This window comes from Chanodichthys erythropterus, chromosome 9, assembly GCF_024489055.1.
Source record: "Chanodichthys erythropterus isolate Z2021 chromosome 9, ASM2448905v1, whole genome shotgun sequence".
In the NCBI taxonomy this organism is placed as follows: Eukaryota; Metazoa; Chordata; class Actinopteri; order Cypriniformes; family Xenocyprididae; genus Chanodichthys; species Chanodichthys erythropterus.
The window spans coordinates 21,109,849-21,137,320 of NC_090229.1; the positions used below are offsets into that span (position 1 = coordinate 21,109,849).

The 27,472-nt window shown below is 38.3% G+C and overlaps 3 protein-coding genes across 10 annotated transcripts in view; 1 reads left to right on the forward strand and 2 right to left on the reverse strand.

Moving 5' to 3' along the window:
• Nucleotides 1-10,427, reverse strand: part of ahcyl1 (adenosylhomocysteinase-like 1) — a 31,134-nt gene extending 20,707 nt beyond the window's left edge. The window contains exon 1 of one of the 2 annotated variants that reach the window (XM_067394978.1): nt 9,943-10,427. In XM_067394978.1, the coding sequence (XP_067251079.1) occupies nt 9,943-10,128 (186 nt within the window). In that variant the 5' untranslated portion in view covers nt 10,129-10,427. Of the gene's footprint in view, nt 1-2,122; nt 2,480-9,942 lie in introns of those variants that run through there. The other variant, XM_067394980.1, reaches the window with a different exon arrangement.
• Nucleotides 10,428-10,917: 490 nt separating this feature from the next.
• On the reverse strand, nt 10,918-23,974 carry nfyal (nuclear transcription factor Y, alpha, like). Of its 7 annotated transcripts, none has more exons than XM_067394983.1 (10): nt 23,879-23,972; nt 23,159-23,244; nt 22,350-22,433; nt 21,581-21,727; nt 21,177-21,308; nt 20,624-20,726; nt 18,332-18,504; nt 14,234-14,407; nt 14,038-14,145; nt 10,918-11,965 (listed from the first exon to the last, which is right to left on the reverse strand). In XM_067394983.1, the coding sequence occupies exons 2-10, from the start codon at nt 23,228-23,230 to the stop codon at nt 11,903-11,905; spliced, it is 1,056 nt and encodes a 351-aa protein (XP_067251084.1). In that variant the 5' UTR covers nt 23,231-23,244; nt 23,879-23,972; the 3' UTR covers nt 10,918-11,902. The 7 variants fall into 7 exon arrangements, with proteins under 7 accessions (XP_067251084.1, XP_067251085.1, XP_067251088.1 ...); XM_067394984.1 differs by having other exon boundaries at nt 18,350-18,504; nt 23,879-23,970; XM_067394987.1 differs by lacking the exon at nt 22,350-22,433 and having other exon boundaries at nt 10,922-11,965; nt 18,350-18,504; nt 23,879-23,966.
• A 28-nt stretch (nt 23,975-24,002) lies between these two features.
• ngrn (neugrin, neurite outgrowth associated) lies at nt 24,003-27,325 on the forward strand. Its single transcript, XM_067394988.1, has 4 exons — nt 24,003-24,146; nt 24,744-24,965; nt 25,036-25,146; nt 26,738-27,325. Exons 2-4 carry the CDS (start codon nt 24,745-24,747, stop codon nt 27,309-27,311), a joined length of 906 nt encoding a protein of 301 aa, XP_067251089.1. The 5' UTR covers nt 24,003-24,146; nt 24,744; the 3' UTR covers nt 27,312-27,325.
• Nucleotides 27,326-27,472: the final 147 nt, after the last annotated feature.

The following is a 27,472-nucleotide window of genomic DNA, read 5'->3' on the forward strand; positions in this document are numbered from 1 at the left end:
TTTAATATATATTATTATAATAATTTATTACTCACCCTCATGTCGTTCTACACCTATAAGACCTTCGTTCATCTTCTGAACACCAATTAAGATATTGTTGATGAAATCCGATGGCTCAGTGAGGCCTCTATTGAGAGCAAAGCCATTCAAACTCTCGAGATCCATAAAGGTACTAAAACCATATTTGAATCAGTTCATGTGGGTTCAGTAGTTCTATCTTAATATTATAAAGCGACAAGAATACTTTTTGTGCGCCAAATAAAAACGACTTTTCAACAATATCTATATGGGCCGATTGCAAAACACTGCTTCATGAAGCTTCTGAGCTTTATGAATCTTTTGTTTCGAATCAGTGATTCGGATCTGCTATCAAACGGCTAAACTGCTGAAATCACGTGACTTTGGCGCTCCGAATCATGTTGAAAATATTGTTGAAAAGTCTTTTTGTTTTTTTGGCGCACAAAAAGTATTCTTGTCACTTCATATTATAATATTAAGATAGAACTACTGAACTCGCATGAACTGTTTTAAATATGTTTTTAGTACCTTTATGGACCTTGGGAGTTTGAATGGTTTTGCTCTCAATGCAAGCCTCACTGAGCCATCGGATTTCATCAACAATATCTTAGGTGGATTGATATGTGTTTTCATGTTTTCATACCTTTGTTTGTTAAAAAAAAAGAAAGAAATCTTTCTAATAATATGCTGACTGATGCTCAAGAAATATTTCTTATCATTATCAATGTCTAAAACAGTTATGCTGCTTAATATTTTTGTGGAAACTGTGAAATGTGTATATATATATATATATATAATCTGTTGGTATTTCCTCTGGAGAAAGAATAAGGACACTTAAAATCTTCTCCTGAGATCTTTTCTATGAAGAGATTTTCCTAAAACTGCTCCATATACTGCACAACTTCAGATTTCAGTTTGATATGCAGTGACCCACTACACAGTTTCACTTTACACAAAACAGTCAGCAATCTATTTTCCAATCCCAGAAAATGCTCAGTTTCCCCTGTAGCATTACTTTAACACCATCATAAATATGTTTATCTGTTATCTAACTTTGCCAAACAGCATCCAAGTCCTGAGTTTAGGTATGTTTGGACACAAAACTGCAGGACATGCCAGCGAAGTTGACACAACACACAGCTGATATTTCAAGGAAATTGGAGTGATAATAAAAATGCCATTGCACGGTAGTATTGTGGCCCAAAGGCAGAGCTTTGAACTAAAATAACTGAAATAAGTGCTTGAAATAACTGGACAGTTATGATCAGAGAAGTGCAAAGTATAATTTTTCAAGTGAAGGACAGAGACAGAAAGCTATGAACCCTGATGACGCCTCATAAGCATTAACATTACTTTTAGCTCATTTCACTGATTAGACTGTCAGCTAAATTATTAAATTGTACTATATTCTTTTTTTAACATGCTGGCAATGTGCTGTAATTATCCAGAGGGCTGTGGATTATGTTAAATCAGACTTATGCCACTGCCCTAGCCAGTGTTATGTAGTATAGTCCAATTTAAGTGTCAAAAGACCTTTTAACTGGCAATGCATGACGTAAATATCACTGTTTGGCAAAGATCAGTCAGACTTAAAACTTCACCTTCATATTCTGAGTAATAATTGCTTAAGTCTATTTTAGTCTGTCAGTCATTGGAAAAAAGCACATGATGTCTCAAATCTTCCAACTCAGAGAATAACTAAGAACTTCATATATCCGAAATCATTTACAATAATCGTTCAATGTGCTGACACTTTGACAGGGTTTTAGCATAACATTTCAAGCATAACTGTTTATTGTGTGGATAAAAAAGGCAAAGGTTTAAGCACTCGCTCCATATCAATAAACTCTACAGGGGCTAATTTAAATGATTTATACATACATACACACATATATGAATCTTATATATAAACATTACAACACATAGGAAATTAATCTAATAACTGTCTCTTATTTTAACTAGGTTTTTTAATATTTATTAATGTATTGATATATTTATATTCTCTATGACTCTATGTATATAAACCATATATATCTTCACCAAACAAATCCAAGCTCTTTTTGCTTTGTTCTGTTGATGGAAGAGAGCATAATGAGGCACTTACCCTGGGAAAGTCATAGCCATGGTTCATGGTCCCTGTCTGTGCCGGCTGTGTGTGCCTTTGTATTGTTACTACTGGTGTTTCACCAATGTAGTTTTACACACAGGCGGGTGCAGGGGGGAGCGTTCTGTGTGGAGTTCTTACAAGCGGACATGAGGGTATGGGAGGTGACAAGGGAACCAATAAATCAACCACTCACAAACACGGCCAGCCTACTTTTGCTCTCTCTCTTTCTATAATCTACTGCATCCACTGTAAGGGCACGTCTGTTTTTGGTGACTGAATACTTCAGGAATACTAAAGGAAGGGTGTATTTGTTGCCCCAGAGTGTTATAATCCAACTGGTTTTCCCAGTGCCGTCAGAAACAGACTCTCCTGCAGAGTTTATTCAGGGCAGCTAATAAAACAGGGATCTGGGGGGAATTAAACCATGTTTCTACAAACCCCTAAAGCATCCACTATAGGTCGCGTCGGTCAACTCTATTCTGAGATCTAACTAAAAATAGAAGAAAAAGAAATCCATCCAGTTCATTGACTGTTCTGCTTAACAGCTCACAATGATCCATCCTGGTCGAAACATACAGGCAGTACTAGGCCAGCAGACGCTCATGCGTTAAGCAGACACCGTTGAGCCGTTTACCGTGACTCTGCCAATACCTGCTGTAGTCTTAAAGTTACCAGCCTGGCTTTCAGCCACAGTCTCTAATCCCAGGCCGAGGTCACGCAGTGTACACTACACTCCACATGACTGTCAACAAAAACAAAGAACTCTACAGCACTACACATAGTACTGGTTTTTTGATTCAATCAATGGTACAAAAAAGTAGGACTGTCAACTCATTGAAAAAATTTAACAGAATTAGTTACACGATATGCTGATTACATAATCAAATTAAACCCAATTAACTGTATATATCGATATTAGCCCCCAGTGAAGGGAATTCAATGAAATTACATTATTGTGAAAGATTAAAACATTAAAGACATTTTAAAAAGTGGCTTTGGAAGTCAATATAAGCGGCATTTCCAACACAGGAACTTTCCCCAGGAACTAGGGACTTTGGGGTGGTACTCGGTGTGTTTCAACGGCAGACTACATTCACACAGCAACAGAATACGTCCTGTATTTGAGTCCTTAAAGGTGCCATCGAACGTTTTTTTACAAGATGTAATATAAGTCTAAGGTGTCCCCTGAATGTGTCTGTGCTCAAAATACCCCATAGATTTTTTTGTATTAATTTTTTTTTAATTTTGGGGCATCATTAAATATGAGCTGATTTATGCTGTGCGGCCCCTTTAAATCTTGTGCTCTCCGCCCACGGAGCTCGCGCTTGCCTTAAACAGTGCCTAAACAAAGTTTACACATCTAATATAACCCTCAAATGGATCTTTACAAAGTGTTCGTCATGCATGCGTCGGATTATGTGAGTACTGTATACAATTATATTGTTTACGTTTGATTCTGAATGAGTTTGAGGCTGTGATCCGTGGCTAACGGCTAATGCTACACTGTTGGAGAGATTTATAAAGAATGAAGTTGTGTTTATGAATTATACAGACTGCAAGTGTTTAAAAATTAAAATAGCGACGGCTCTTGTCTCTGTGAATACAGTAAGAAACTATGGTAACTTTAACCACATTTAACAGTACATTAGCAACATGCTAACGAACCATTTAGAAAGACAGTTTACAAACATCACTAAAAATATCATGATATCATGGATCATGTCAGTTATTATTGCTCTATCTGCCATTTTTCACTATTGATCTTGCTTACTTACCTAGTCTGATGATTTGGCTGTGCACATCCAAACGTTAATACTGGCTGCCCTTGTCTAATGCCTTTTATAATGTTGGGAACATGGGCTGGCATATGCAAATATTTGGGGCGTACACCCCGACTGTTACATAACAGTCTGTGTTATGTTGAGATTCGCCTGTTCTTCGGAGGTCTTTTAAACAAATGAGATTTATATAAGAAGAAGGAAACAATGGAGTTTGAGACTCACTGTATGTCATTTCCATGTACTGAACTATTGTTATTTAACTATGCCAATATAAATTCAATTTTTCATTCGAGGGCACCTTTAATACGGTTACGTTCACACATAGTATGGTTATATACATTCTATAACCGAACTTACACCCATACATTTTCAGGACTCACAACCGCATTATCTGAAAATTTACGCTGTGTGAACGGAACAGGACTGGGCAACTAGTTGTCTGTCATGTCATACAGTGTGAGAGAGCCGCTATGCTACGGGGTTTCGTGTGTGTGTTTTCATTTTCTGTAACTTACAGCGAGGAAGATAAGAGCTGTGTGTCCCATCGGAGCTGCTCCCATCAGTTTTTTATTCTATGTGCGACTCAAATGCTGTGTCTTTTGTGAGAAGCTGCAAAGAATGACGTTTAAATGTGCCCAGCCAGCTCATATTTACACCAAAGCTTTTGTTGGTTAATGAAGATTTGATGGATGAACTCATGGCTCAATTGGACTCTGTCGTGTCAAAAGTGACAAGACTTCTCAGGGTGAGTTCCCGTTGTCATGTTTGGTTCGATTAAAACGAACCCTGGTGCGATTGCTCGGTTAGTGCGGTTCATTTAAACATATGTGAACGCTGCCATCCGAACCCTGGTGCGCACCAAGCAAGCGGACCAAGATGGGTCTCGGGGAGCGTTCACACTTGTAGTTCGGTTCGTTTGGTTCATTTGGTCCGGACCAAAGAAGAAAAAAAAACATTTGGTCCTGGTCCAGTTAGCGTTCAGATTGACAATTTTATCACCGAACCAAAAGATACCGAACCTTATGGCATAGGGATACATTCACAACGTGATTGGTCGTATTTTATGACGTATTGCCTATTTTGAGACGGAATTTACCGAACATCCAAAACAATGCTGTTTGCTGAGGTAAATGCGCTCGTTGTGTGTGCGTAGCCTGCATGTGATGGTATTTTGGCCAGCTGGGAACTCGTGAAGAGCTTATAAAATGTGTAAATTAGTCAAAACACCGGCGGGAATCCATCCGTCACAGACACAAGTGAACTGCTGCATGGAGACGCGCGTCTGATGCCTGTGATGGGCAAACTCGCCACTACGAGAAAAACCGTCATGCGTGAGTATTTTGTCCTTTTTAGGGTCTCGTCTTCCTGTTTTTGGTTCGTTTACATGTCTTTGGTCCGTGTTAAGTTCATATATCATTCGAACTGCACCAGAGTTCGTTTGGAAGCGGACCGAGACCCATCTTTTCAGCGGTCTCGGCTTGTTTGGTGCGCACCAGGGTTCGGATGGCAGCGTTCACATATGTTCAAATGAACCGCACTAACAGAGCAATCGCACCAGGGTTCGTTTTAATCGAAACAAACATGACAAGTGTGAACGCACCCTCGGTCCGCTTCCAAACGAACTCTGGTGAGGTTCGAATGATATATAAACGCAACACGGACCAAAAACAGGAAGACGAGACCCTAAAAAGGACAGAATCCTCACGCATGTCGGTTTTTCTCGTCATTAGACGCGAGTTTGCTAATCACAGGCATCAGACGCGCGTCTCCACGCAACAGATCATTTGTGTGTGACGGATGGATTCCCGCCACTGTTTTGACTACTTTACACATTTTATAAGCTCTTCACGAGTTCCCAACTGGCCAAAATACCATCACATGCAAGCTACGCACACATAGACAGTATTCGAGAAGCTGCCATAAGTTGCTGTTTGAACGAGACATTTCGAGACTTACAAAATGTCGAGACTTGAAGTAAATGCGGTTGTCAGTCCCAAAAACTGACAGTGTGAATGTGGCCTAGATGAAATTATGGGTAAAAATGTCCCCCTCAGAAAGTCCCTGCTCACAAGGTAGTACTTTTTCAAAGTTCAGGAACTTTCGGGGGTGGGACTTGGTTGCTGAACATTGGTTGAGTTCACGCAGCATTTTGATTGGTTGACTTCACGCAGCATTTTATTTCAACCACCATTTTTAAAAGTCTGTTGAGGTGCATGCAGTTGTTTGCTATTCTAATCAACAATGGACTTTGAAAAATGCGACAGATGGACCAACGATGAGGTACAGGCTTTATTAAGCTTATGTGCGGAGGATGAAATCCAGCGGGAAGTGGAAAGTTGTGCGCAGTTGTACAGCCTAATCTTCATGGTACTTTAAAAACACAGACAACAACAGGTCTGGGGGAAAAAAAGTTCCTGGGACAAATTGTTCTGGGTAATTTCGGTGGAAACGCGGCTATAGTGTTTTATTTCACTACCATTAAACATGAGCCCATCATTGGCCTACAGTCCACATTGATCCATATGATATATACACAGTATATATGTACCAGCTTCACAAGTTTGTTTGCCCATATAATCTTTAAGCTATTATGGTTAAACGTATTTCGCTTGCTGTCCGCAGTAGAGCTCGAGGAAGCAGCTTCAACTCAAGCTTATATAGTAGTCAACATTTGAAGTGGATCAAAATCTTTCATCAAAGTTGTCCTTCTTCTTAGGACAACTTATTTCTTAGGACAACTTAGATGAACTTTTTTGATCCACTTCAAATGCTGACTACTGTATATACCCCCCAGTGGGAATACTAATGCTTGGAACATGAGTCTGGTAGCAAGATGCCCAAATTATGTTAGTGGAGGGATTCCAAAACAGCTGAAGCAGGAGAAAAGTGATTGGCTGCTATATGCTCCGGCAGTTAATTGAAAGATCAGATGGGTTCACTCCTCCCGAAATTACATTTACGAACTAAATTTGCAGCACCATTACTCCAGTCATCATTTTCACATATAGGCTAATCCTTCAGAAATCATTTTAGTATCCCGATTTGGTTCTCAAGAAACATTTCTTATTATTTAGATATTATTCTTAACCATTAAAGAATCATGAAAAAATGTATCCTGGCTTCTAAAAAGATATTAAGTAGCACAACCGTTTTCAACATTAATAACGACCATATTATCAATGTTGAAAACGGTTGTCCTGCTTATTTTTTTTTTATAGAAAACATGAATTCTGGGTTCAAAAGAACAGCATCTATTTGAAATAAAAAAAATTGTAACAATGTAAAAGTATTTACTGTCACTTTTGATCAATTTAATGCATTCTCTTGCTGAATAAAAGTATTAATTTCTTTCAACAACAATAGTGTAAAATATATATAAAATTGTCTAAATACACAAGCAGACTGAAATTTTTGACCATTACTCAGATGGCACAAAAATTATTTTTTGAAGAATTTACATATGGAAAAGGAGGCATGATAAATTACCATTAATCATTGTATTTTCTTGAGATTTAAAAAAAAAAACACACTAAATTTACCCTACCAAAAGTCATTTATATCATAAAGTCCTGACTTTTATACATGACTCAAAGTGTCATAGTCTAATGATGACCAGAGTTTTAACAGCTGATAGAGCAGTTTAGTTTTCAACCCAAATGTTTTTTTGTTTAGTTTTGTTTGGTTTGGTTTTTTGTTTTTACTGACAAAGGAACAGGCAAGGAATCATCTTGATGTAACCAAATTGCCTTAAAATCGGCATGAAACAGAAGATGCAACAACCTTTTCATCCATATTGTGATATATATCTGAGTAAAATGGATTCTCAAAAAAGAACAAATGTAGGGCAGGACTTGTGAATTGCTATTGCTGTGATCTCATATGAGTGACAGGTCGTCCCTCCTGGATAAATCATTTGTAATAAATACTGCAATATTCCATAAAAATAGGAATTTTGATTGTATGGTGACTTTAACAGGATTTAGATGAGAATGTGAAACTTCTGAAACTGTTCTGAAACTCCAGTCAAAAACGATCATCCTGCACAAACCACTTGAGTGAATGAGATAATTGGGCTCTGAAGTGCCAATGGTCTAACGTGAATAAATGAAACGCGATCTAAGCTCTTTCAGATGACTGCTCGGTGTAAAGAGACCCTAATGGCGGCTCAGGCACTGAAGCAGCAACATCGGTCTAAACCCTCAATGCATCCATTCAGCAGAACTGGACGTGCAACCAATATCTTCCCTGAAAAATTCCTGAAATTTGATCTAATCTTCAAAATTATGTGCATTAAGTGTTGCGTTTTAAATTAGGAGAGGAATAGATCCATTCAAAGAGATGAAGAAACTTGACTCTCCATATTGTGCTAAATCCGTATGATGGGCTGAATGTATGTTTGAAGAGAAAACACAGAGAACAATAACAAGGAGGAGAACCCAAGGTCAAAGCAGGGCTCTCAGCAGGTAGGGTCGGATCACGGCCCCATGCCAAGACTCGGTCCGAGAAACAGGAGAAAATGTTCCTGAGCGAGTCAGTAGACATGTGTCATATTTCTCCGCTCAGTGCAACTTTCTTTCACAATGTTATCAGAGCCTCACGCTCACAGAGGGACAAAGCTAGCGGAGGTACCGAGAGAGAAACTTTCTCACACCCTCACACTGTGAGGAGAAAAGGATACAATTACACAAAAAACTGTGATTGCTAAAGGAGAGCACTGCCAATACATACAAAAGAGGGAAAATCCGAGAGTAAAAAAGATAAATGTATCATATTCAAACCATTGAGCGTTTCTCAAGAGACTTCATCTGTTACAAGGTAATTTGTGCACTAAAAGCCAAGTGCATAATGTACATAAATCTGCAAATCAATGTCCCTTGTATTTATCGGTATAAATGACCCTACATTTATTAAACCAGATAAATACAAAGAACAGGAATCTGCTGGTGTTGGAGTCAGTAATCTTTTTAGTCTTAAAAACTTCATGTTTAATTCAATGTGTTAATTGTTGATTTATTTGTAATTATTAGTTAAATTTATCTGTAAAAATTCTTTCAAAGTAAATCCTACACCAATTTCTTTTTCAGTGGCGTGAACACAATCTTTTTAAGAGCGCAAAATAGGCCTACTGCTGTTGAAAGATTTAGAAATTCTGAAACTTCATTATTTATATCATACTCATATATACTTAGCCAAATTCAGATTTGTGAAATCTTAAACAGTAAATGTAAACATCAGCTCTGAATTTGATTTGGTGTTGAGTGTTATGCAGCTGAAGAGAAGCTGCAGAACAGCCTGTGGCTCTGTTGTATAACCAGCTGACAACTCGACGAGCGAGTGGGCAGAGTAGTGTGCCTCTTTTACCACCTACTCTCACACACACACACACACACACACACACACACACACACACACACACACACACACACACACACACACTTCAGAGGGTCACACTTAATACATTTACACAATCTGTATTGGATCCTCTTTCTTTTCCAGTCTAAATAATATGTCTGTCTGTTTCATATCAATCTATCTTTGCTGCATCTTCACTCTTTGATCCTTGCAGTGAAGTGCTCTGACACTTGCAGCTGTCCTACATGCGATTCTCGGCCGATTTTTTTTTATAAATAGGCTAAGTATTAGACACCAGGAGAATATTTAAGACATTTTAGATACAATTAAAAATATATTTCTCCACAATTCCTTTAGCTTTTATGATATATTCCAGAAATTCCAGAATTTGTAAACTGCGTTGGACACGAGTCAGTGACTGACAGCTGTGACAGTCACACTACCGCAGGGAAATGTACTGGATGCGACGAGAAAAAACTAAAGAAACGCTGGAAACATGCGTCACGTGATTCTAACAGGCTCCAGCACACACCTCTAGTTCAACTCTTGTCAGGGATAATCTCTCTTAATGATCCCAGTAAACTAATCGACGTGTCCCAAACTCGAGTGCGATGTTTTCAGGACACACATGATGTGTGTTTTAGCCTGTAACAGCTAGCCGGACAAAAGACACGTCCTTCTTACCTTTTTCACAGATTTGTGGGTCGGAACCGCAGTGAATGCGGCGGACAGCTCGCCGACGTTCATGTTCACGTCGCTGTTCTTCGTGGCTGTCATCGCAGAGTATTTCTCGGCAACGTTTTCGCTCTCTTTAAACTCTTTGCTGGCCTGTTTCACCTCCAGCTTCGCATCCCCACCACAGTCTGTCATGGCAATCTAAATCTACGCGGTTTCCGAGCCGTTGCCGGTGGTTTTACGCGATAGTCCTTCAGCTCTGTTACTGTAACCTTTCGATTCGTCCTTATGTTGCTGCTGGAGCGTTTCAAAAGCTCCGACTATCTAAAGCGGAAGGGGTGATTGCGCAAAAACGTCTGAAGGGAAAGAAAAAAACTGTCGAACGCGGATAGAAAACGGATGCGGACGAGTTTATAAGAATGTATTTCAGTCCACGCCGCAGTGGACCACAGATTATTATATTTGACTGTCCGGTTGACGGCCAGCAGCATCAGCGGTGGGCGGGGCGTAGAGGCGAGCACCTGCACGCAGAGGAAGTTGCACGAGAACCGTGTCTTAACGGTGCATGTAACGAAATGTCGCTTTTTGAACACTTTATTTTAAACAGTTCTTGTCGAAAGAGAGTTTAACTAAATTTATGAAAATACATTACAATGTGAAAATAACATTAAGTTTGATATATTTTGAAAAACGTATTCCTCTTAAAACTTACTCAAAAGATAACCAAATACTCATAAGCTGACCTGGATAATGGGATTTAAATAGGCAGTTCCAAACCTGTATTTCTTTCTTTCTTATGTGAGACACAAATGTTGTAGTTTGTCTATACAATGGATGTGAATGAGGCTGTCTAACATCCCTTCTGGAAATCTTTTTGTGTGAACTGTTCCTTTAAATTCCATAATACGCAGTATTTGCCTTTTGGTTCTAATTTTCATTTATGAATGAACTGTCCCTTTAAAAAAGTCCCCCTTTCCGAGACAATATTCCTATCTAAGCTAATATGTATCTCTGACACTTTTTGTTGTAATACAAACAATATACCTATTTATAATATGCACAATATAAACAAATAAATATACAAGTAAATAATTGTAAGACTTATTGGGCCCCCAGGTTAAGAGCCACTGCTTTAAAATATCTGATTTCAATCACACCTAAGTGGACTGAATCATAGAACTGTTTGAATTAGGATCATTTACAGCCTTCTTGTGCTCACACAGATTAGAATAATAAAGGCAAGTTCACAAAGCAAGATCTTTCACAATGCATTTCACACACAATTTTTATCAAAACACAGGTTAGACGACTCATTGTCTAAAACAATAACTCAAGAGTATTCACATTTCCTCGTAAGAACTAGATGAGCCAGGAAGACAGGTCACTAGATACACAAAACTCATAGTTTTTTTTTTTCTTTTTCCAAAACACTAATGTAAAATGAATCCCTGTTAAGGGCAAATCCTGTATAAAAGCTTGGGAAACAAGGACACCCCATATGCTCGGTGTTTCCTTGGTGACTAGGACTGATTTCCCAAAAATGTTGCCCTTTTGCCTTAATGGTTTCCCCAATGCTCTTTTCGCCATGCCAAACATGTAAAAATACACTGAACAACACTACAATGAGCTTCTACTACCACCTTCGAGAAACATCACGGTAAACGAGTCATTGGTTAGCCGTCTCTGTGGGTCAATTTACGCTTCGTTATTTAATTGCTTTTTAAACCGCAAGCTGAATTCATTACGCTGTACATTAACAGTAATGGCTTTCTATGTGCGTCCTCAGGAGCAATACCAGACTATGGAGAAAACAGAAAATAGGGCCCCTCCCTTCAGTGGAGGACAGGAGGAACACAGGCCATGATGAATTAGGACTGTCTGTCTGTTAGTGTTGCGTTGGAGAAGGTGATTCACACTGGTGTAAATTTAGGCCTTCAGAGTCACTAAAAAAATGGAGGCAGTCCTAGTGCTATGACACCCGGATCATCTGGGCCACAGCCTCGTCTCCAGTCTGGTTCTGGTCCTGTTGCTCCTGCAGGGGTGAAGGGGAGAGGAAGAGGGTCAATCATTACCCTCATGACTAATTTCAGATATGCTTCACTCAGCACTGACTTTTTACTAGGGTTGAGACATCATGACTTATAGCATCAGGAAAAACACTGAATAACCAAGAAGGAACAGCAAAAGGTTTATGTTTACCAAGCTGTCACATCATTGGATTTCAGGGAAATTGGGACTTCTGTTCTATAGAACTGTTTAACGTTACAGACTTCATAACAGATATTTGTCCTTTTCTAGTCAGTGATGTATATGGAAATATACTTAAATCCCAAAACATTTCTGGAAAAAAAAAAAAATGACTTGACAAGACACGATAAACAGGAACATGCATCACAAGGAACAGTTTACACTACTGTTCAAAAGTTTGGGGTCAGCAAGTTTTTTTTGAAAGAAGTCTCTTCATTTACCAAGGCTGCATTTATTTGATACAGTAATACAGTAAAAACAGTCATTTTTTGTAGAAACTGTTACTTTTTTTTGAACAAAGTTTAAAAGTACAGTATTGTTTAAATAGAATTTAAAGGGTTAGTTCACCCAAAAAATGAAAATTCTGTCATTCATACCGTTCCACACCCGTAAGACCTTCGTTAATCTTCGGAACACAAATTAAGATATTTTAGTTGAAATCTGATGGCTCCGTGAGGCCTTCATAGGGAGCAATGATCCATAAACGTACGAAAAATATATTTAAGTCAGTTCATGTGAGTACAGTGGTTTAATATTAATATTATAAAGCAACAAGAATAATTTTGGTGCGCCAAAAAAAAACAAAATAACGACTTATTTAGCGATGGCCGATCACACCAAAAATATTCTTTTCGCTTTATAATATTAATATTGAACCACTGTACTCACATGAACTGACTTAAACATGTTTTTACTACCTTTATGGATCTTGACAGAGGAAATGACATTGCTCCCTATAAAGGCCTCACGGAGCCATCGGATTTCAACTAAAATATCTTAATTTGTGTTCCGAAGATTAATGAAGGTCTTACGGGTGTGGAATGGCATGAGGGTGAGTAATAAATGACAGAATTTTCATTTTCTGGTGAACTAACCCTTTAACATTGTAAATGTCTTCACTGTCACTTTTGAGCACTTTAATGTGCCCTTGCTGATTAAAATTATATATCTTATATCTTAATTATATATATCTTACTGACCCCCAACTTTAAAACGGTAGTTGAATTTGGTTGTAAATTGTTATTTTTCTCAGTGAACCTTTTGGAAGTCAGTCAGAATGTTTATTCATCATACAAATCACAACATGCGACAAAAATGAACACAGTGACGACACTGCAAAAGTAAAGCCAAGCAAGAAAGGACAGTATCCACAAAAAACAAATGCTTCCTCAAAAAAAAAAAAAAAAATGTAGTAAACAAAGCAACATAAAATATATACATATCAAACAAATCTCACATTTCTTTCAAACTGGTCCCTAAAAAAAAATCATTTTCATATTTTCAGGCAGTGATTTCATGATTGAAACTGACACAGTTTGCCAATGGCAGAGCTCTCATGCTTTCTTCAACCCACGTGCTGTTAATAATAATGGTGCTTAGATCAAACAGTCACATTGCATTAGCAATTCTTAGTCCTGAAGAGCTGCATCAGTAGGATGCAAGGGATAACAGTGATTTCATCCTGATTATGTCATTACTGTGAAAAGTTGATCTTTTTCTTGTTAAAAATCGCACAAATGGAAATCCAAGTTCAGACAGCCAGGTTGTAAAATACCACAGCAGATTCTGCAGATCATGCAGTCTGTTTGCATGAATGCTTAACTAGCAGTGAGACATGATGGGACAGACTCAAGTAGCCAACAAGCACAGGAAAAAGCAGGAGGTGATGCGTGCAAGAGCAGCCAATGACAGCATGTCACACCATGAAAGGAGTGAATCAATCTGCTAAGGAGTTGTAATGACAGCGGAGATGAGCGTCTATGCGAGGGGCGGAGTGTGCTCGGGTAGCCAATGTGCGCTCGCGAGTTCGGTGGCATTGCGGAGGTCTTCCTGCTTGACATGGCCCTGCGCTCTCACCTGCATGGCCAAGGCCATTTCTTCTTTCTCTTTAGGTGAGAAGAAGCGCCCCCCGTCACCGCGCTTCCGCTGCATGGCGTGTCTGTGACGTGACTCGTGAAGGTATTTCTGTAGGGGAGAGCAAGGAATCAGTTTGGATATGAGACATAATTCATTTCAAGATGTGCATTATGGCATTCAGAAGAGGAAGACTCACCCTTCTTTCTTTAGGGATTTTGCCCTCTGCCTCCAGCTTGGCACGAGCTTGCCGTCTCTTTAAGATACGATGATATTGCTTGGCATTAACATAAAGTGGCTCCTCTTCGAGCATCTCGGCCCCTGGCAGAGGGATTCGTTGGATGGCTGGCACAGCACCACCACCCGGCACCATCTGGCAGAGCGGGAAAGGAAGGAAAAGAGCACAGAGAATTAATTCATTTTATGTCCAAACCGAAGTGACATAAAAATGTATTTGCAAATGTAACAACTTCAATCGGTCAGCCTAATCAAATTAATTAGCAATCCAGTGATCAGTCAGGTGACAGATGATGTAATATGGACTGAAATATGACACACTAGCGTGAGAAAAGGACAGCCACAGAACAGCTGAGTGGATCATTTGTGAAGAGACAACAGGTGGATATCATCCTTACACCTGAATCAGTGCTAAATATTAACAGAGCAGAGGTCACCACTTTCCACTTGCTTCTGAGTAAATCATCAAATTCTAGGAATATTCTTGAAACCAGGATTTTTTTTTTTTTTAAATTGGAGGACACTGAATGCTATTACATATTAAAGGAATAGTTCACCTAAAATACAATAGAAGGTATGCATGTGACATCACTGTTGACCCAAGTGACTGCAGTTTCACCCACTGAGTGGCAAAAGACTGAGTGGCAGCTTTGGTTTTCAGCGTGAATGCAGCGAAAAACACAAAACACATTCAAAACGGGAAAGAGCTTTGCGATTGACTCGGGTCGAGTCCAGGCTCGGGCAGAGAATCTAAGCTCTACATATAATACCAGTGGCGTAGCCACAGGGGGGCCTGAGGGGGCCTAGGCCCCCTCATTAACATGCAGGCCCCCCCCAGATTTCTGAGCGATTTTTTATTCTTCATGTTGATTTGTTACACTGATGCATATGCTGCGCGATAAAATGCAATAGCTGTTTTTAGACTTATTTGATTTGATGTTGCGTGTAGCCTCTGCTGTTTTTATCTTTGCGTGTGAGAGTTCGTTATTATGCGGTGAGTGACAATGTGAAGCGCACTTGAGGCTTCCCGTTTCCAGGACGCGCATCTCAATGCAGTGAAATCCGGTGGGTGCTCAGGCTCCTAACTCTAAATTAATTTTAACCAATAAAAAGTCGTTAGAGAATCAAGAACCTCTGACTGCAGCGCACACAGCTTTCTTCTCGTCATTATAGTTAATTTGAGGCAGTTTCCGTGGCGTTATTTGCTCTCGCTCAGATATATATTTTCCCCTCTTCTGGTCTATGTATCCCTGCCTCTGCTGAATTATTTTTATCCCTGGTGGGGATAAAAAAAAAATTCCCTCCCAGGTGTCGCTACTCCACAAACCACCAACAGATCATATAAAATACCAAAAATAAAAATAGTTTTTTGAAACATCGCAGTAAAACGCTGCGTTTATATAGAACTGTCTATGACACAACAAACGGGTCACTTTTCAGACGCGCATTCCAACTTCGCCACAGCACAAGTCAAACGAGCGCGGAAAAGGTGCAGATGACGACAAGGGAGCTTCAGTTGAACAACAGTGAACTGCGGTCAGATGAGATGTTGTCAGGCTATGTTGGAAAAACTCAGAAAATAACACGAATGTCCAATCAGCCGTTAAACTGTGCTTGTGGCGCGCACTCAAGAATTGCATGCGCAAATGCGCCAGTGCGCGCTGCATAATTACTTTTTTATAGTTTCAATAAAGCGCAATAGAAACTACGAGCAATGACTGACGTTTGAAAATGAAATTGCCAAACATGTGATTAAAGCTGCCTCAAAACTGTGCATGCATGTATTTGTTGACATGGTTTTAAGGCTATTGTTATCCAATTTGTTGGTCTTAACCAAGGAAATCTAAATTTTCTCGGGGGAGCATGCCCCCGTACCCCCTAGCAAACTACATTTTATGACCTCTGTAATTATGAAACTCTACGTACATGTTCTATAAATTCTGTCTAATGAAATCTGAGGTAAACGTGTTTTTCTACAAATGTGCACACTTTGAGTGTAAAAGTTTGTATGTAGTATGCACTGTGATCAAAAATAAATGGGACCAAACGTGATTGAATGTAAAGGTTTGTGTCTCGTTATTCTATTAATAACTACTGATTGATTTTGCATTTCTATCACAAATTAACAATTATTAGTGTCATTGTAGCCATTATTAGTGTCATATATATATATATATATAAAATATAGCGGCCCCCTCATTTTTAGATGGGCCCCCCCAAAAATAAAATTCTGGCTACGCCACTGTATTATACCCAAAATTCTTCATACTGTGGATGATCAGTAAAATTTATAAAAAAAATTGGAGCCAAAAATTATTCAGACACTTTGACCTGACCATGTTTTGCTTAAGTGTTATCTGATATAATTAAGATTTTTTTCTGACACAGTTTAACTCTGAGATCTTGTATTATTTTATTACCATTTTTTAAACTATAGTGAATAAACTGTATTAATGAATGAAATGTTCAAGGTGTGTGAATACATTTTGGTTTATCAGACACTGATCAAGGTATCACCTGGATTTAGACCTACTGATATTGTATTTATTTGAAGCGTTCACAGGCAAATTTGGTATATGTATTTACCTGGCGCAGAAATCAGGCACATATATATATATATATATATATATGTCTGGAAACACGATTCCTGGCTGCATGTCAATATCCATGGATTACTGGATCTTTGGTAAATTGAAACAGGAACACTATGGAGTCCAACCTTTAGTTTGTTTTACTTGTGTTTTACTTGCGTTTTCGCAGTTTCTGCTATTAAATACAGTAGTGCAGCAGGCTTTTTTGAAACTCATTCCAGCTGAGGGGTGTGTTCCGGCGGGAAAGTGACGTCAGTGCATACCCTCAATATCATTATTTACCCTCAATAACATGATGTTTCAAACCTGTTTGACTTTCTTTCTCTCCTACAAAACAAAAAGAAAAATGTATCCCATCTAATCTTTTTTTTTTCATCTAATAATGAAATTCCAAATGACAAAGAAAGCACTGTTCACAATTCGTGAATTACTTAAATGTCACCACTTTTATGTTGCTTTTTTCGTCATTTAAAATTTTGACAGCCCAATTCCAGATTGTTTTCTGTAATTGAAATACAACTGAAATAAAACATAAATATTAGATGAAAAACGCTAAGGAACCTAGAAATGTTGCCATCAGGGCTGAGTGATATATCGAGTTTGTATGATATATTGATATATTTTTATAAAAGTTATAGAATTTGATACTACAAGCACATCTGAACAATAGCGGAGGACTCCTAAACATGAGATATGCTTTATATTAAGGGCTTCAAAATAACTCATAAGACATAGTTAATGCGTAGGCACTAGTTTAAAGTGGCATACAGATGCTCTGACATACACATCTGGTATACATTTTGCTAAAATATTTGTTATACATTAAATGTGCCATATGTAGAATTTTAAACCTACAAGTTAGTGTATTTTTATGATGTAAAGTGACTTTTGTAACAGGGTAATCAAATATGGGCTATTATAATCACTATTAGCTCAGATGAGTGAATGTGTGTTCCTCTTATCAGTTAACATTTAGTCTGTGCTTTTGTGCTTTTGTTTTTATAAATTTTCATTTTTAGTTTTGTTAATTTAACTTCTGCTTTAAAAAGCATTATTTTTGTTTTTAGTTTGTAATGTTAATTTTTTTTTGGCCACATCACCCAGCCCAAGTGTAAATTTAAGTACTAAAATTACTAAAACCAAAACAAAAATACATTAAAACTGTATAGAAATATTAAAACCTATTAAAAATGATAAAGGCACATAAAAAAATTACCAAAAACTAAACTATAAATAATACTAAAATAACACTGCCACAGAAAAATGAAAGCCATGTGAGTTCAGAACAACATTTGTGTGAACTATCCCTTTAAGGTAAAATCACTCATACATATCTATTTGATTTCAGTAGGTTGGATCAGCACGTGAAAAGACGATTCCACAAGCAAAGTGATTGAGTTTTAACATAGCATGCACCCTCCTACACCTCTGATGACTAATGAAGGGGACGGTTTAAGTTTGTTAGATACCTCATCAGGAGGTCTTACCATGACCATTCCCCCAGTGTTCACCATGTTTCCGGATACTGGCAAGGTAACGGTGACTGTGCCCTGCCCGCTGTTGGTTGTGGAGGTGTTAGCGGCACCTGCTGCCTGGACAATCTGAGTGCCTGCCAGGGTGCCTGCTGGGATGGTGATCATGCCTATGGATGGGAGAGAACTATTAGTTCTAACCCAAATAACCTTCAGTAACATGGCATATTATTCATGCCGTTAAAACCCTGATTGATCCAAGCCGCAATTATACTGCAGGTCTTGATGCCCAATTCCGATTTGTGGACTATATTTGATTTTTTTTATGACCAGCTAACGTCTTTTTTCATAATGTCCTATATCCAAAATCTGAAATCACTATACACTTGGCGAAACAACCCAAGGTAGAAATACTGACCGATTTGCAATGGACGCAGACAAAATGATAATACAAGCTTTTGTTTTCCGCACCATCTTTAAGGGTCAGCACAACATTGGGTTGAATCTTTGTCCTCCATTGCGCCATTGAAAAAGGTCATGTGATTGAGAATGGTGTCCATCTGACTCGCGTTGACAGTGGAATGTCCGATCTGTTCGCTTACATAGCAGACGCAAATGCACGAATCGATTCATATCAGATTTATTTCCATATATGAATGAGGCCTGCAACCGATCTGAGAATATCGGAATCCATTAGCTTATTTTCTGCCTGCACGTTCATGGGTAATATCCGATCTATCACATGAGAGGAAAAAAAGTGAAATTGGGTCACCTGAACCCTGTAATGTAAATGCGGCCTAATAAATGTTCATGTCTGATTTAATGTACATTGAAGACAGCAGTGTTAATTTCGTTGACGAATAATTTTCGTCATAATTTTCGTCAACGACATTTTTTCACGGACGAAAACGAGACGATGACTAAATAAAAATGCGTTTTGAATGACTAAAATCTACTCTAATTTTCGTCAACGAATAAAAACGAGACGAAAATGAAAGAGAGGGACGATTTGGGAAGATATCCAGTCAGGACTGCTGTCCTGTGTGGAAGATGCGCACATTTGAACTGTAATGTGCTGATCTAACCGCGGGAAACGCGGCGCTGTTGCGCGCTCTACAGGCTCGTGCAGCAGCACATCTGCTGCGCAATTAATGAATAGCGCACATTTATGCCATCCGATTGCTTATAAACTAATGTTGATGAATTATGACAATGTTTACTACACGATGTTTATATGGTAGCATGTTTTAGACGGTTGAAAGAATGCATATTTATCTCCCTCATGAGCAGCCTGCTACAGTGCAGACTGCAGACATTTCAGAATAAGAGTCACGGTGTATTTCGGGATGGTTTATAATTATTATTTTTTTCCTGGTCATTATTGTTATTTTGTTTAAACAATAAACTGTATTTAATTTATTTTCTGTTTAATTCATAGTAAACTACTGTATCTTCTGTCACAGGAAGGAAAGACTAAGAACATTATTTGACACATTATTCAATATATTTTACAAGTATTATAGTTATTAAAGTAGTTATTATAGTTAACTAAACCTAAAACCAAAGAAATCTTCATTACTTTAAATAAACATTAACTGAAATAAAAGATAAATATATAAAAATGTAAACTTATAAAAATGTAAACTTAATAGTTTCTAAGCTTTAACTTAACCTGAGGTATTAAAATAAACAAAAAATAAAAAGTTATAGACATTTAAAAGCAAAAACTAAAAGACATAAACAAAAAATTACTAAAACTTTTAACTAAAATTACAACGAAAGCAGGAAAAACTAAAAATCAAATCTAATTTTTTTTTTTAATGAAATCTATAATAGTAGCCTACCTCAATGATAAGTGTGTCAATCCCTGAAAAGTACTGAATTTTGCTCTTTCACGTGTTTTTGCACTTGAACGGTCAAAAACCGTCCGCTTTGGTGAGCAAAGTACAGTTGGGTGAACATAAACAGTTTGGGGAATATCAGATGTACCTATATCAGTGTATTGGATCTGTGGAAGCATTTTTATTGGAAATGCTTAATGCTTACAATTTAACTAAATTAGATTTTAGTCGACTAATTCTACTGTAGATTTAGTCGACTAAAATCTTATGATATTTAGTCGACTAAAACTAGACTAAAACTAAAACAATTTCCAATGACTAAAATATGACTAAAACTAAATGGCATTTTAGTCAAAAGACTATGACTAAAACTAAATCAAAATTTGCTGTCAAAATTAACACTGGAAGACAGATAGATACACCAGGTATAGGTATTGTATTTAAATACCCTGCTGCAGAACTGTTCCATCAGCGTTCACAGGCTGGTATACAATGGTCTGTCCTTCAGCTGTTTGGGCAACCTGCTGCCCCTGTACTGTAATCTGCTGCCCCTGTAGAACACAAATTCATTTATAGTTCATACAACAAAACCTGTGTGAAGTAATCTGAATTTAAAAAAAAAAAAATCTGCCTCATACCGGTTGCACAAACTGTAGTCGTTATAGTTGATATGACAGCATTCTCTATGACATAATATGCATCCGGGAAAACATGAAGTACAATGTTCCCACACCATTTTAAATGAAATGTTATTAAAGGGATAGTTCACCCCAAAATGAAAATTCTGTCATCCCCATTTACCGGCATTCTTCAAAATATCTTCTTTTGTGTTCAACAGAAAAAATAAACTCATACATGTTTAGAACTTGTGTAAATGATGACAGAATTGTTATTTTTTTGGATGAATTATCGCTTTAATTTGCATAATTTTCCTGGCCTGGCTTGAATTTTTTTAGTTACATTCCAAATAACCAGAGAAAAAAATAAAGTGTGTTTGAGACCTGGTTCTGGCCCGCTGTAATGGCAGTCTGGGGCTGCTGTATGATGATCTGTTGAGCCTGACCCTGCTGACCCTGCAGCTGCAGAGTTTGACCTCCCTGCAACTGAATCTGACCCGGCTGAACCAACTGGATCTATGTATTAAAAAAAAAAAAAAGCATTAAAAACAATAACAACAACAACAACAACAACAGAGAAGTATTTAGATCATTTTACCTTGAAATATAAAATGAATAATAATAATAAGAAGAAGCCATTGTTTCATAAAGTATGAGCATTAATAATAACAACAAAGGGATATTAAGATCATTTTACTGTTGTTCAGTATAATAGGACAATCTACAGATCTATTTAAGGAGCCTTTTCCACACTGAGGAGTGTTGATGACAACCAGAATTGCACTTACCTGCTGAAGGCCTTGAGCTCCTGACACAGGCACCTGCATGATGGTCTGGCCCTGAGCTCCAGACATGGCCTGTACCATGATGGGCTGACCTGAGGATGTTATCAGCTGCCCACCACTCACCTGGACCATCAATGGCTGACCCTGGACCTGAGCGCACACATAAGCATGGTGAGATATAGATATTCAACACAGTATTAAACCAGCACATGTAGTTTTAGGCATTACACAGGACATACGTCAATGTTTATGATGGGAAAAGTTTGATGGCCATGTTGTTCCAGTTACTATACAATAAACTTTATTTTTACAATTATTACAGAAAATGCCCTAGGATGGCGGTAATGGCTGCAATAAGGTAGCAAGATTTCCACATGTTTGTATTCTTACACAAACATGATCATAGTGAGAATCCACTTAAAAGACGAGCATGCAGTTCATCCAAATCCATACAATGCTGTGAACTAGTATCACAGTATAAAGCATAAAGTGGTGATGACATGCATGTGGTCTTGTAATGACTCCACAGTTACTCTACAAATTCTGTTGCAGACACATTAAAAGAGGTCAATCCCTCTTCAAAATGTGTCTTAAGCAGATGCTTTGCTGCCATGGGCAACATGGAACATGGCAGAAAAGCTCATTGGACGATCCGGATCACGATTTGCTGCAAGTAAAAGCAAGGCATGCTGGACAGGCTCACATCCTCACAGACAGTGTGACATGACGCATGCAACATCACAAGCCTGAAGGTCGGAGTTCACACAACTACCTGGAGCGTCTGCACTTGCTGGCCTGTTGCCGTAGCGACGGGTGCTTCTGTTTGCAGCTGTACTGCAGTTACGGTGCCTTGAGCCTGTGGACAATCCCACATCACACCTTGCTCTGCATTTTCTTGTTTTATACTTCCTAATATAATTCAATCCAATCCTGTAATTCAAACTGTCCATTTCAGATATACTAGATCAATAGTTCTCATTAGATTCAAAAACCAAAAATGGTTTAGCAACTTTTTAAAGGGAGGAAAAAGGCTCCCTATATTTGGATTTGGACTTTTAATTTTTAGACTTTATGGGGGCAGTCAGACAGTGTTGTAAGTCCAATTTAAAATCTGGCTCCAAAAGCAAAACTATTTGACAACCAGTTGTACAGTGATAAATCAGCAGCTCTTTTGTTAAAAAATAAAATAAAAGTCTACATATATAGAGAGAGAGATGACAAAAATCTGTGATTAATATAGTGATTGTGCACTGGGTGTGTTTGTGTCACATAAACCTTGTTCTTATCAGGACTGAGGTATTTCATTTCAAAGGAGAAAGACTGCAGGCCAGTTCAAAAACTATTTACCCAGTCCTTTCCTTGAATTGGTAACCGCTTCCTGAAGTAGATTACTCTCCTGCTATGTTAAAAATACTACCGCACCTGATATACATCTGCAGTGCATACAGTAAAATTTACAATTAAGATAAGTTTAAAAATGCATGGGGGGAAAAAAAACCCAAATCAAACACACAGTCATGGTCTTTTTTTCCACAGTAAAAGTCACTGGTTAAACAGTAACCTGTTTACATTGGCTCTTACCTGCTGCTGGATTTGCCCATTGGCAGCTTGCACCACTATCTGATCCCCAGTTGTAGCTGTATATTGCTCCATCTTTCCTTCCTCACCTAATTTGTCATAAAAACATAAAATAAATGAAGTGCAAGCCGTTTCCTAAATATTCTTCAGTATAAATACAACTAACAGACGTCTATGAAAACATGACTTGAAGTCTGATGTTGAACACACAAGTCCCTAGCTGCAGGTTTTGGCCAGAAGCCAGGTGTATTTTGAGACTGAATGTTTCCTTGTTGAAGCTGTTGTTTAACATTATGAACAGCATCTTATATTCACTTCTGACTGCTTGTTTGAAGTTTTTAGCTACACATACAAAGTAAGTGGCTGAAAAGTTGACAAAAAGGTCTTAATAATTCACAAATTTGCAGCATTTCACAAACATTTGCTACTTGTTATGGGCAAACCAAGGTAAATAAAATAGGCTGAAATTCAACCAGCTTTTAATTAGTTCAAAACAGCCCTTAATTCACAAACATTTGCAGGTCTGTCTTTGTCCCCTTCACTAATTGTATCATTCATGTCCAGTGTTCGTTCTTGCGCGCTTATCGCTTATGGCTCGCGCTCTCTACCTCTCGCATTAACCGATTTGATTTCTGTATTCGGAATTACTCATTTGGTTGGTCACTGACAAACCAATCCGTGTTGTCAGCTACCATTTCCCTTAGAGCAAGCGCAACCCTTTACCGTTTCTCCGGTTGTCCGGTACCCTTCTGATTGGCTCCACTACAGATCTCAAAAACCCAATCAACACAGTGGTGCGGACAAAATGGCGCAAAATGAGCCACACAGAGAAGAAAGGAGGCAGGCTTGACGCATGTGATCAGCGAAGGGAGCCGAGTGTTGCCGAGTAAAAACGATCCGAATCGGAAAGAATCGAATGACTGCCGCGCATGCGTGGATGAACCGTGCTTCCGGTGTAATGTCACCGTGAAGAGAAGAGCAAGAGGAACATGTGAGTGTTTTACAGGCACTGTTTACAAAATGTGTTCACACAGCATTTGACATTATATGGTTGTATAAATGTAAAGTTTGAGATACGAAATAGAACAAGGTAAATTTGGCCTTTTGTACGATGGTTCACTAATTAGCTTACGTTTGAGAAGTGACGTAGAAATACTGCTTTTCAGTTTTTAGGAATAACAACTAAAAACCTTCAGAATATAAATAGGAATAAAACTTGAAAGTTTGGCATATTATGTGCTATTGAAGTGGAGAGGTCTGGCTTGGTGCAGGAGAAGTCTTTGTAATTGAAATCTACAGTAGATAAAGTGTAATAAAATAAAAATTAATTATGAATGTTTCCTTTCTGCTAGTCTGAAAGAAGACATGTTATGGAAGCATAATAGTCCAAAATCTCAAAATTGACCAGTTCAGGAAAAAAACAATGGTTTTGCCTGCAAAAAAAAAAAAAAAAATCCTAGACTTCCAGTGTGTTCTCAGACTTTTCTTCAGACTCGTATTATAAATAGTTATTTCATAAATAGTCGTTTTTATGTTGGATTAAGTTGCAATTTCGGATGTCACTGTCTTTTTGTTTGTGACTGTACAGAATGGCGACACCATGGAGAATGGCCCACATGTTGGCTACCAAACTGGCTTCTTTCCCAGGACCTGCTGCTTGCCAGGTTTGTCGCCATGCCAGTCGAGGCCCAAACGGGTGGATGTCACAGAGGTATTCTGATTCACATTCAAAACAGAAACAACAGGAAGACATTTTTGAAGATGACCATGATATGGATGCAGTGGAAGCCCAACTGAACTCTATTATTAGGTGAGTCCTTATACAGGAGCACAAAAGCAAATACCTCTATTTTCATGTATTAAAATGATTTCCTGTGCAGTGAAGAGAAGAGAAGGCATAAAGCAGCAAAGTTTCACATAATCAAGAAGCAAATGAACAATCCTGGATCCTCAGAGAGAAGTCTCACCTGGGATGCCATTGAACAGATAAGGTATCAGTGTGACTATAGTTGCATCCCAAACGACACACTATATATACACTTATACACTATGTACTCATCCATGTAGTGTGTGAATTGTATTAGGTTATTTTGTCATTTAACAAAGGAGTCTGATACCCTCTTACACTCCGCTACGTAATTAAAGCTGCGACAGTTAAGTGCATGAAGTGTCCAACATTCCACACTTCAGTTTTCCGTTAATTTTGTGCATCATCCGGGTATTTAAAGTGCATTTTTTCTTTTTGGAATTTTCAAATAATTCTAATGTGCTGATTTGGTGCTCAAAAACATTTTTTATTATTATCACTGTTGTACATAGTTGTGCTGCTTATTATTTTTATGGAAACCATGAATTTTTTCAGGATTCTTTGATGAATAGAAAGTTCAAACCAACAGCATTATGTGAAATAAAAATCTCTTATAACAATATCAATGTCTTCACTGATCAATTTAATGTATCCTCACTAAATAAAAGTATTAATTTCTCTCAAAAGAAAAAACTCCTACTCCCTACTCATATATATATATATATATATAATCTATATGTTATATAATTTTAATATGATTTTTCTTGGCAGATACTTTAAGTGAAACTTTAAAGCTGCAGTCCGCAATTTGTTTGTGTTAAAAATTTACAAAAATTATATAATGAGAATATACAACAGGAATCCATTTTCCAAACCGTGTTTTTGTCTTATCCTGAATCATTATGGTACACTTATAATAAGTGTTTATATTCTGACTATTTCAGACCGGACTGGTAGGACCCGCCACAGAGTATCACAGTAACTGCATGACTCGCCGTAGACTTACATGGAGAAAAGTAGCTCCGGCTAGAATGTTCCTCCGCAAGACGCGTGCAGTTCTGTTTATTAACTGCTAGAGGGCCAAAAATCACAGACAGCAGCTTTAAAGGTGCTAAAGAGGATGTTTTGTTTTATATATTTTTGCAATATTACTTGAAACTGTCTTTACTAACTGATAAAAGACTATTTATTAGGTGCACTGAATGGAATAATATTAATATACATCATCTGTGCACGAGGTAGGGCCTTAAAAACATCAGCCTAATGTTTACGCGATCATCGCGTAAATGATTGACCCTCTGGCTTGTCAATCACTGCCGTGATGTTCCTTGTGAGAGAAGAGCGTGGCTGCGCTCCAGTAACTTTCCACACTCCACAGGCGCCGCATGCCATGTTTTTGTCAGGAGACAGGAGTAACAACTGCAGATTATGAGTTACCTGCGGTGAGTGCGTCATAATGAATCCACTAACACGACACAGCGAATGCCGGTGGTAAACACTCGTGTTCCAATACTGGTGCACGAGTTTTGGGAGGCGTTCCCACGAAAGGAGGGGTGGGTTGTTCTTACGCATGCGCTCATTTCAAAAACTCAGTGACAGTCTTTGGTTTCTCAGTCGACGAAAAGATCCTCTTTATCACCTTTAAGTAATATAATCATTTCAAATCCAACACATTTCTGTATGTAATAACATAACACATATATATACTTGGCAAAAATATTGTAGTTATCTGCCACCCCTCCAAACACTGACCAGTCATGTATTTCTTTTCCCAGGTACTTAAAGCAGGAGTCCCCAGAGGAATGGACACTACAGAGATTAGCAGAGGGTTTCTCTGTAAGCCCTGATGTCATCTCCAAAGTCCTCCGCAGCAAATTCACCCCAACAGCAGTCCGAAAGCTAAAGCAAGACTCTAAAGTGTTAGCCAGTACTGGACAGCAGTCTCTCAGAGATGGCAAAACTGAACAGTCCAGACTACCAAAGAGTGCATCACCAGCCATACTCTCCTCTGGAGAAACGGGTGCCCTGACAACACAGAGTAAAACAGCCCTTGCAGTGAGGGACGGTGAGACTGGACTGGCGCCCTCTGGTGGAAACGTAGTACCATCTGCTGTATTATCAGCTGTACACAAACTGACACCTGCTTTGCAGGAGCAACCTGACTCTACAGCGAGATTGGGCATGAGAGATGACATAGAGTTAGAGGATGAGGAGGAGTGGGATGGAGTGATTCTGACAGAGGAAGAGCTAGAGCACATCGCACAAACACTGCAGACAAACCCCAGACCAGTGAAGCAGAAGGGAAGTGAGTTTTTTGACAGTGAAGGCAACTTCCTTTACCGAATTTGAGTAGCTGCTAAGTCATCCATGTTTATCAAGACACTTGTTGCTCAAGTTTAGGCCTGTTCTTTAAGAGGAAAGGACTTTATTGTTACAATTTGTAACAAAACGTATATGGCTTATTGTATACTTTGTCACATTTGCTTTTTTACTCTTATGAGCAAACTTAA

What these genes read in the sequence shown, in the direction of transcription:
- nfyal (XM_067394981.1), bottom strand. Translation starts at nt 23,230, where the DNA reads ATGGAGCAATATACAGCTACAACTGGGGATCAGATAGTGGTGCAAGCT. An exon ending in GAGCTCAAGGCCTTCAGCAG is followed by an intron (nt 21,309 to 21,580) that starts GTAAGTGCAATT and finishes TTTAATACATAG; the next exon opens with ATCCAGTTGGTTCAGCCGGG. An exon ending in AAATCCCTAAAGAAAGAAGG is followed by an intron (nt 14,146 to 14,233) that starts GTGAGTCTTCCT and finishes TCTCCCCTACAG; the next exon opens with AAATACCTTCACGAGTCACG.
- ngrn (XM_067394988.1), top strand. Translation starts at nt 24,745, where the DNA reads ATGGCGACACCATGGAGAATGGCCCACATGTTGGCTACCAAACTGGCT. An exon ending in CAACTGAACTCTATTATTAG is followed by an intron (nt 24,966 to 25,035) that starts GTGAGTCCTTAT and finishes TTTCCTGTGCAG; the next exon opens with TGAAGAGAAGAGAAGGCATA. An exon ending in GATGCCATTGAACAGATAAG is followed by an intron (nt 25,147 to 26,737) that starts GTATCAGTGTGA and finishes TTCTTTTCCCAG; the next exon opens with GTACTTAAAGCAGGAGTCCC.